The sequence below is a fragment of the Mizuhopecten yessoensis genome, unplaced genomic scaffold (genome assembly GCF_002113885.1).
Source record: "Mizuhopecten yessoensis strain PY_sf001 unplaced genomic scaffold, ASM211388v2 scaffold11017, whole genome shotgun sequence".
In the NCBI taxonomy this organism is placed as follows: Eukaryota; Metazoa; Mollusca; class Bivalvia; order Pectinida; family Pectinidae; genus Mizuhopecten; species Mizuhopecten yessoensis.
In genome coordinates, this window is record NW_018408837.1 from 723010 (window position 1) to 733198 (window position 10189).

The 10189-nt window shown below is 36.4% G+C and overlaps 2 protein-coding genes across 4 annotated transcripts in view; one reads left to right on the top strand and one right to left on the bottom strand.

Moving 5' to 3' along the window:
• Window positions 1-416: 416 nt before the first annotated feature.
• Window positions 417-1737, bottom strand: LOC110464645 (dynein light chain 2, cytoplasmic). Its single transcript, XM_021519981.1, has one exon. The coding sequence runs from the start codon at window positions 1730-1732 to the stop codon at window positions 1463-1465; it is 270 nt and encodes an 89-aa protein (XP_021375656.1). The 5' UTR covers window positions 1733-1737; the 3' UTR covers window positions 417-1462.
• A 971-nt stretch (window positions 1738-2708) lies between these two features.
• Window positions 2709-10189, top strand: part of LOC110464624 (serine/arginine-rich splicing factor 1-like) — a 13921-nt gene continuing 6440 nt past the window's right edge. For all 3 annotated transcript variants that reach the window (XR_002464519.1, XM_021519951.1, XM_021519952.1), the window contains exons 1-3: window positions 2709-2973; window positions 5816-6033; window positions 8449-8621. Coding sequence is in view for 2 of the 3 variants with exons in the window: in XM_021519951.1 (XP_021375626.1) it covers window positions 2804-2973; window positions 5816-6033; window positions 8449-8621 (561 nt within the window). In the remaining variant the exon portion in view is untranslated. The remainder of the gene's footprint in view (window positions 2974-5815; window positions 6034-8448; window positions 8622-10189) is intronic.

The window sequence follows — 10189 nt, forward strand, 5'->3', positions numbered from 1 at the left end:
TTGTAAGGCAACCTAATTAATCAACATCTTTTACACTATACCCCCTTTTTTCAAAAACCAACCCAGGTTCTTCGATTCCCTGCGAAGGGTTCTCCTACCTTGAATGGGGAGGGACAACGGCACTAACTTGTAGTAGGACGAGGAAAAGTGATATAGATAGTGCCGTCGCTGGGGCTCTTACCCGCAACCCATGGCTCTCCAGCCCGATTCTCTACTGCTGAGCTAAAGGGAAATTTCCTACAGCCGACGCTTGTAAGGCAATCTAATCAATGCACATCTTTTACATAACTCTTCCGAGTATCGAGAATAGTTCGGGGAAAGTTGACATCAAATTCAACTGGAACAGTCAATCTGATCATTTAATTACAAGTTAATCACTCTTATAATATATATATATAAAGAACAAAAACTCTTCATTTAAGGTAACAAATTTGTATTCAAGACTTCATAACATACACTCAATGTGTAAGCACCAAATCATATTCGTATTAAATACAGTAACATTGAAATTATGGAAGTACAACAACAACACAATCCACAGTTGGCACGATAAAGCACACAGGTGCATCAACAATTGGGGCTAGGACAATATATGAACAAAATTTGCTTATAATTAAACCTGAAGTCTTTCCAATTATTTCTTTTGACAAGACTTCATGAATCACAAGGACAGTATTCTGTCTTTGGGTATTGCAGAGTTATCTGCTCTTGAGAGCAGGTATTGATTGTTACGTCATTTGTTTGCGAGATTAATGTCATCAATTTTTGAGAAAACGACGTAATTTGTTTTTTGCTCTCACAAACCAACGACGTAACAAGCAATACCTGTTCACAAGAGAAGATAACTCGGCAATACACAATAAGGTGCAGAACATCACACATAGATTCATTATGATATGTAGCATATATATATATGCATTGTGAAACACATTATATTGTTCAGATTGTGTATCATCCCAGCCCCATTACAAAACAAAAAATCTCTACAGACAATAACTTTGTCATACCACGGACTTGGATAACAATAATCTAATTCCGTGGTCATACAAATAAAATCTAACAAATGTTCTCATTTTGGTCAATTGCTCCTTGGAAGTCTAATGCTTATTCTGACTATCAAAATCATGATGTCAATGAAAAAATGCACAAATTCTGTTATAAAAATTGCACAGTCAATGTCAATATATAAGTACTTAAAATGACTTAAAAGTTCATCACAACTTATATTGAATAAATCTTGATAGTAATATAGATTATCATCTCAGTTTTGGATACATTTTAAGAAAATGTGATTGTTTTTTATTTTACATATACAATTTCAGATCTGCTATATATAGCATTTCTGAAATATTTCAACCATATGCACTTTGGCTAGTACAGTCAGTAAGTAATAACAGCTACAGAATCGTCAAGGGGAAGGAAGAGGAGTGCCCAAATGCATCTCGACAGGGATTTTCATCCATCAGCCAGATTTGAAGAGAAGGATAGCAACTTGTCCTAGGTAGAAGTAGATGAAATGCTTGGTTTCGTGTGTGACATAGCTCCCGAAGTTACGACCGACAATGCAATGCCAGGTTGGGTTGTATTTTTTGTCGAACTCTTTCTTAATGAAGGCAGCAATGTCCTTCTCGATGTTGTACTTCTCCAGAGCCTGTGTGGCGCAGTCCACAGCATCCTGTTGCATGTCCTCAGCCATGTCGGCATTTTTGATTACGGCCTTTCTATCAGACATTTTGGCTGAAGAAAAAAATGAAAACAAATTCACAATTCTGGAGTTATATGTTGGCTTGCAATTAAAATAATATATATTATACAAGTTGTGCAATTTGTATGATGTCTAATTGTCTTCAGTGTGAGAATTTACTGTAAATCATATTTTAAGTTGTTCACTATAAAATCAGTTCAATGCATTATGTTCTTCATAAATCAAACAAGTTACACAAATATTGGAAATATTTACAACTTGCTTTTTCAATTCAGATGCCCTTGAGTGATATACTTTTTACTTTCTCAAGAAAAATGCATGGTAACCAGAAACTTGATATTTAAGGCATATTTTCACAGCTCTTTGATATCACGAATCACTACAGTACAACTCGTATGAATTTAATAGCAGTTTTCAGCCATTAAATTATGCTTTCAAAAACAGCTGGACCACTTGCACCAAGAAGATTGGCCCGTTGACTTTGATTCTGCCGATCTTCATCTTCATCAATAATTAATGACAACAGCTTATACAATCAAAAGGTCTGGTTTTTAAGCATTTAATATTTTTTTTGCATTTCAGTTATTATTGTTGTTTTTTATCAGAATTTCAGACTGATGCAGCCCTTCTGAGTAGAAGCTCTAGTTTTTTTCTACTATGTAAAGTTTTTAAATTTGGAAAAACAATTTGTAACAGAAAGTTGAACCATCAAACACACATCACCTTTCTTCTTTGATTGACCGTAGATTTCGTGAATAGTCGCCAAAAAACCGTTTTCTCACGCTTCACAATTTCCAAATCGCCGGTTCTGGTTCTGCGTATGATGCTGACATTAGCAACGCATCTACAAGGACGCTGTATCCGGACTTTTGATTGGATTATTACTCGATGTTAATTGGCCAAAATTATATTAATTCCACAGCGGCATATATCGTCCCAGAAAACACCTCTGCGGAAGCTCGCTGTGTTAATTTTACGCTTAAATGGTCACTGCGAAAAAAATCCATTCAAACATCGAAAAGACCCAAGCCATTCGTTGACGCTTATTCCGGAAATACGAAGTCGTACGAGTTTGGCAATTGACAACTATTCTCCAAAATGGCTTACAGAGGGGGATCTGATTGCAGAATTTACGTCGGCAACCTACCACCAGATGTTAGGCAAAGAGACATCGAAGATCTATTTTCAAAATACGGAAATGTTCGCTACATTGAGTTAAAAACTAGACGTGGTCCTCCATTTTCCTTTGTAGAATTTGAAGATCCCAGGTATGCACGTGGTGTCAAGTAGATTATTATTTTCGCTTTGTTATTTTTCGTTGCATTATATATATAAAAAACAACAAAGGAATCATTTATTGTGTAGGTACATCTAAACCTCTTAAAATGTTTTGAATTTTAATGGATGTTTTGGTTAAAAATGATTTGTGGATCCTGATCGACTAGTAATCAGGTCCAGTACACTCTGCCGACGTGCCGATTGAGCTATATAGCTATAAAGACCTATATAGCTTTATACACCTATAAATTATAGCTGTATTGAGCTATATTTTCTCAAATTTCATTAAATTAAAACAAAGTCGCATAAAACGGTAAGCTTTATGGTAATGTTGACTACAAAAAGCATACATTTAGATGTTTATTGTCATTTTTCATAAATGTAAAATTTCCGATTTCTTTACATCATTATTTTTTAAAAAGAATACTTATATTTAGTGTCTTTTGTTATCAACCTAATGATACAATCTTCTTTTAAATGCGACTTTGTTCCGTTTTCCTTAAACAAGAAAATCACTTAAAAATAGCTTAAAAGGCCTATTTCAGATAGGTCTTTACAGCTATATAGCTCAATCGGCCGAGTGTACTGGACCTGGTAATTATGTAATTATTTTACTAAGGACAGTATGAACATCACCTTAAATAAGTCTGAAATGAGTAATTGTTGATTGTTATAGAATTAGATGCCCGTCTGAATTTAACACCTCGTCACAAGTATTTGCATGTTCAGAATGTTGAAATGCTTTAGTGATCATGATCATCCTGGAGTATCGGCAAACATGGCTATTTAGCTTAATATGATACATTATGGACGCAGGCTACAAGCCTCTATATCCATAACAGTACATACAACAAAGATTTCATAATAATATACTTCAAGGTTCAATTGAACAGTTTTTTAAACTAAAAATTAAAAGTTATATTTTCATGTTTACAAACTTGCTCATCTAAACCAATTTCGAACTGTATAGCATAAGATCAATGACATACTATGGGAGACTCAGTCTGACTGTTCCATATATCAACAACGCTAACATGGAAAGTAAAGATTTTTTTCCTTATATCAAGGTGACTGTTTTTTAAAAAGTTTGTAAGAATGCCCTCCTGTTCTACTAAATCCCACTGAAGCATGCTTTCAGTCTATCAGTAGTGATAGCTAGATTTGGCTTATCCAGTGAATACACCCATGTTATATTTTTTTGCGTATTAAGGCCATTCCAATATGGCTGCCAGGCCAAACTGTATATCAAATTCAATAATGCATTCGGTTAGTATTAAACAATCCACATCACAAAAAAATTCTCCTCCAATATTTCTCAAACATATATAATTGAGGTACATGTACACTAAATTTTAGGGATAAAAAATTAATAACTGATGAAAAACCAGCTTTTTATATGTTCATTTTCCAAGCTAAATAAGTCACAATTCAGGAAAAAAAACCATTTAAACTTGTAAATATCATAAGGTTGGATCCATGGAAATGCATTTGTCGAGAAAAATGTGAGAAAATGCTCCAAATCTCGAGAATGATGGCATGTATTTTGAATGGATATTTTTACAATAATTCATCAAGCTAACAAGACTTTTGATACAAGTCAAGCCATATTACCTGAGAACCTGTAGTGAATTGTGTACAGGTAAAATCTCACTTGCTTTGCATGCTTTTTTCCAACCTCGGTCAGCCTTGTTCGCTTTGTGCTCAGTTGTGATTTATTCAGGGGAAATATATGCCATTATTCTGGAGATTTGACAAATTTTCTTACAATTTTCTTGACAAATGCATAGATCTAAAGTGTTGACCAAGCAGAAGTCCGAATTATTCTGTCGTTTTATCATTTTTTTTTTATATCGGTCTGTCGTCGATTAACGTCGGACCTCCAGCCCTCTATAATATGCGGGAAATATGCAACCCATGCCCGGAGCGCACTCCTAACTGATATTTTAGAAACAAATATACCCTGCAGCGTTTTTCATTGGCTGTGTCAGTCCGAAATCGATTGTGACGTCATAATATGGACAATGACGTGATGACATAAATTGTGAATGGCGCAACAAAATGGCTACATTTGGCTTTAAAATTAAAACCTGTCAAAATGTAAGTTTTCTAAGTTATGTGATAAAGAATCTCTTACATTTGTTTTCATTTCATATGAGTGTTATGAAACTCGTCTCAAAGTTGTTGTTTTCGCCAAGGCTCGCAAAAATAAAAACTCCTAAGACTCGTTTCATAAAATCTAATATGAAATGAAAACTCAGTTAAGATTCTATATATATATATAGCCAGATTTGCCAGTGTTCCAGTACCTGATCATAAACCAAGAACGGATATGGAACATATTCTGACGTGAAAGGAAGCACTGGAATAATGCATCCTTTCTAGTCGGCGAAAAAACTTGATGAACCCCACAACACACCAAAGAATGTAAGCCGTTGGTCAGTCAGCTAGTTAGATCCAGTCCAATATGACTCGCATAATCTCTTCAGCAGAGCTGAGAAACTTACAATAGTCACATCATTCATCATAGGGTCTCTTTAGAAAACAGTGCACTTGATTGAAGGTATTCTAATTGTAAGCTCATGATCACCTGACACTAATTATAAGTGCCTATGGTCATTAGCTTATAGAGGCATCATGATTCATCGCGATGCATGAATATTTTTACATATTGAGGTAATTAAAAGCAATAGAGGCCCTCTTGGCCTCTTAAATGAGAGCATTTTTACATACTTTCAATGCGGGTAGCTGAAATGTTGTTTATCTCTGTCAAGTTAGAAAACGTGTACTTTTAGTTTACCGATTGAACTTAGTTTCAACAAATATGTTTTGAAGGGATGCTGAAGATGCAGTGAGGAAGAGGGATGGTTACAACTATGATGGCTACACATTGAGGGTCGAGTTCCCTCGAGGAGCTAGGGGCCCCCCAAGTTTTGGAGGAGGTGGCGGTGGCGACAGAGGAAGTTTTGGTGGTCGTGGCGGAGGAGGCGGCGGCGGTGGAGGAGGCAGAGGCCCACCATCCAGGAGATCAGAGTTCAGGGTCCTTGTTTCAGGCATGTAGTACTAAAATAACAGAAATTGTATAGAAGAAAACAATGTAAAACAGTGTTTTTCACAAGTGTATTATTGTAAATTTAGATGTACATCTTCTAAGCATTTTTTAGACATTCTCGAGATTGGACACGTTATTATATATTTGTATGGTAATCCACAGTACTAGTTGAATAGATAATTTGCTATAGTCTTGCATCTGTGTAACTAGTTCAAGATTTCCTTCATCAAGATAATGGATATTGGGTATGGCTAAATTTATAACTGACAAAATCCGGAAGTACGGCAAATGCAAACACTTTATTTCACTCTATTTCAGCGAAGGGTTGGTGGGTCATAACTTTACAGTACCAACTCAATTTCAAATGGGTTAACATATTTTTTATTTATAATTAATTCACAGTAATAAATGTCACATCAAGTACTTAACCCAAAATGCATAACCTGATTTGTTACAATCGCTATCAACATGACTGCAGGAGAAGGAAAAGGTATGTTCACTTCTCAAACGGTAATCTACCGGTCATTGTCAATATCTGAAGTACCTTTTCTCATCATTTGAACGTCTCTTAGATAAAGTTATTAGCAAAATAACATGTAGTTATACCGATATTTTTTAATGATTGGACAAAATTTCAAATTATTAAATGTATTCTTTTTGGCACATATTTCAAATGATAATCGATTACCGATCAGTCTTCAAAGCCCGATTATCGATCTTCAAAATCGGACCGATTCCCAGCACTCCAAATCAGAAGGACCAGATAGGTTAGGATTTTCTATTAGGCCAAAAAAATTATATAGTCTGTTTAGGGTTGCATTGGCAAAAATACTAGGGTAGGTAGGTCAGATTTTTTTTATTTTTTTTTTATATATTCTTTGGTCATGTGATTATGACCCTACTATTGTATGTAAAACAAAGAATTACATAAACAAGGTTCATTTGGAGGCAAATTGTGCTCCATATGATGACATATTTAGCACCAACATGGAGCTGGAAGCCATTTTGAAAGGCAAGGAACCCTAAACAGACACCTTTTTTTTGGCCTTACAGAAATATTCTAGTCTTGGACTACATGACTAGTGTTATTGTGTAACCCTGCATTCTGAGATATTGCCTTGTGGTTTACTGTTAAAATGCTTCTAGACCCTCTCTTTGTATTGGCCTGTTTTACAAGCATTGGGTAACCTAGGCTACTCGACAAAGTGTTCCCTTGGGTGCTCCACTCTCCCACATTAGACCCTCTCTTGGAATTTAATCTGGGCAAACAAGAGTGATAGATATAAGGCCAAACAAAAAATATTTTATTTTTCCAGTTACCCTACCTTCCCTAACTTTTTGTGCCTACCTAAACTGTTTAAGGCAAGTTTCACTTGAAGCACTGTGAAAGTCGAGATCACTCTCATACATGTACATATAAACCATATAAAATTATTTGTTAAAATGAAATTTGTTACCTTCATGTACCTACCTACCCTAATTTTTTCCAATATGTTACAGGAAACATATATATAGTGTTGGGAATCGCTTGTAAATTCATACTCAATCATCACTTCCAATCAAGTGACTGATGATCGCCTAATGATCGATCAAATTGAACTTAAATTCAATAATTTAAGGTTATATTCGCTTTACAAAATCTACTTTCACTTTCATTGCCGGGGGAAACCTGATGTTAGATAATTTAGCTAATAACGCCTGACATTCATACAAAAACAATATGTTTGTTGACAGAACCTTGTAAATATTGAAAAATATGTATTTGGAAATGAATTTGATGATGTTTGCAATATCCATTATGCTGCGACAGCTGCATCTTGTATTCAGAAATGCTGCAATGGATTGGCATTCACCTGATAACACCCCGTCAAACTTAACATTTTATTTGTATGATAGCCAACACTTATAACAAAGCGTTTTATTTATATCCAGCTAAAGACGAAACAATACCTTCCAAACGTTAAAATAAGTAGCCCCCGGATGATCATACTCTTGAGTTAAATCTCCGGAAAGTCCTGGTTTGCCATATTGTCACGCACTGACTGAGCCATGCAGCATTTCTATTGAAACGCAAGTTCTGATTGGTTGACGGGTGGACCAGCTAGCCAATCAGTGCTGTCGTTGTGTGGGATATTAGGTCAAGTTCTTTTGCCAAAGAACGAACAACTCACTGTCAGCATGATAACAGTAACTATCAGAGTTTATTTTATGTTAATACTTAAATTAGTCAAACTATAATCGATCATGGATAACAGGGATTGATTAATCGATTTTCAGAAACAAACAACATTATGTCGACTAAATCAATTAATCGGAACAACACTACATATATAAACATGTTTCTAAATTAAGATATTGGGTTTGTTTATAAATACAATTTAAACATTTGTATTGAATGTTGAATAATTTCTTTCAGGGCTTCCTTCGTCTGGCAGCTGGCAAGATTTGAAGGACCACATGAGGGAGGCAGGTGATGTGTGTTACGCCGATACTTACAAGGATGGCACTGGCGTGGTCGAGTTCCTACGAAGAGAAGACATGAATTATGCCGTACAAAACCTTGACGACTCAAAGTTCCGGTCCCACGAGGTATTATATCAGTCATTTCAAAGTCAATGAAAAACAAGTGCTATAGGACATTATTGTCATCATTCATCTCTTCAAACTGGTACGAAGATTTCATCTTCAGAAACTGCTTTACCGTGGAATAGTGATGGGCTGATGATCAATTATAATCAAAAAGCGATCGGTTTGTCCTTGCCTATTCTGATTATCTGACAAATTGGAGGCAGGGTAGTCTAGTGGTAGGACGCAGGGCTTGTGACCGAAGGGTTGCAGGTTCGAGTCATGGCACTGTGTTGTATCTTTGAGCCGCTTGTTCCAGTCTACAATGAGTACGTGGTTGGGCAGTGCTAGAATTGTAGAATGCTAGCTGTGAGTGCCGAAATGGCAGCACCACTTTTTAATTGATCATCAATTGGTTTACTACTTCTGATTACCAACAGATTATCTATTATGATTTTAAACCGATTGCCTGTGATCACTACTGTTGAAATATTTATCAGACTGAATTTGGGTGGCTGGTGCGTGGTGCTCCACTGCTGTTGTCCATCCATTCATTGATAACCAGAAAGTAAAAAGTGTCGACAACTAAATTTGACTGGCAGACATGTTGTGCGCTGCTGTCCGCCAACAGCTGGCTATGTTTTCCTTGTAATTCTTGGGTAATCTGTCCAAATCATTTAATATTCTTATTGCTCAGAGAGTCTGGAACCAAAACATTTTGTGTAGAAATGTTGTGAGATTTTGTTTCAAATGATCAACATTATAAACCTGTACTTTATCAAACTTCTGTTTCTGCTGCCCGAGGTTCAGTTATTTTCTGAACTGTCTTCAATTTTATTTGCTGTCATTGTTATCTTGAATGAAAAATAAGGCCCAAAAAAATGTTTTACTTGGTTCTCAGGCAATTTTTTTTACATGCCAAAAATGAGACGAGGGCGATATTTTTTTATTGTGTAGTTTTTAAAACGTTCATTGTGGGCATTACCTTGTCAAATGTGTCCGTGTTTTGTTGCCCAACACAGACAGATACTTAAGCAGAGCGGAGTTTATCTGGGAACAACCACGTTCTGAGATTGATGTTATTGGTTTTTAGCTCACCTGGTCCATAATGTGGCCTCCGTCGTCGGTCCGTTAACAATTTCTTTGAACGACTTCTTCTTCTTAACCTGATTGGAATTTAACTAAATTTGACTGGAAGCATCCTTAGGTGGTGGGGAATCAAAATTGTACAAATGGTGGAGCTGACCCCCCAGGGGGCTGAGGGGTGGGGCAAAAAGGGGGCAATTGGCTATATTGCTTTAAGTGGCTTCTTCTCTGGAACTAAGAGATGGATATCAACCATATTAGACTGGAAGCATCCCTAGATGGTGGGGATTCAAAATTGTACAAATGGTGTGGCTGACCCCCCAGGGGGCTGAGGGGCGGGGCCAAAAAGGGTTATTTGGTTATATTGCTTTAAGCGACTTCTTCTCTGGAACTAAGTGATGGATATCAACCATATTAGACTGGAAGCATTCCTAGGTGGTGGGGATTCAAAATTGTACAAATGGTGTGGCTGACCCCCCAGGGGGCTGAGGGGCGGGGCCAAAAAG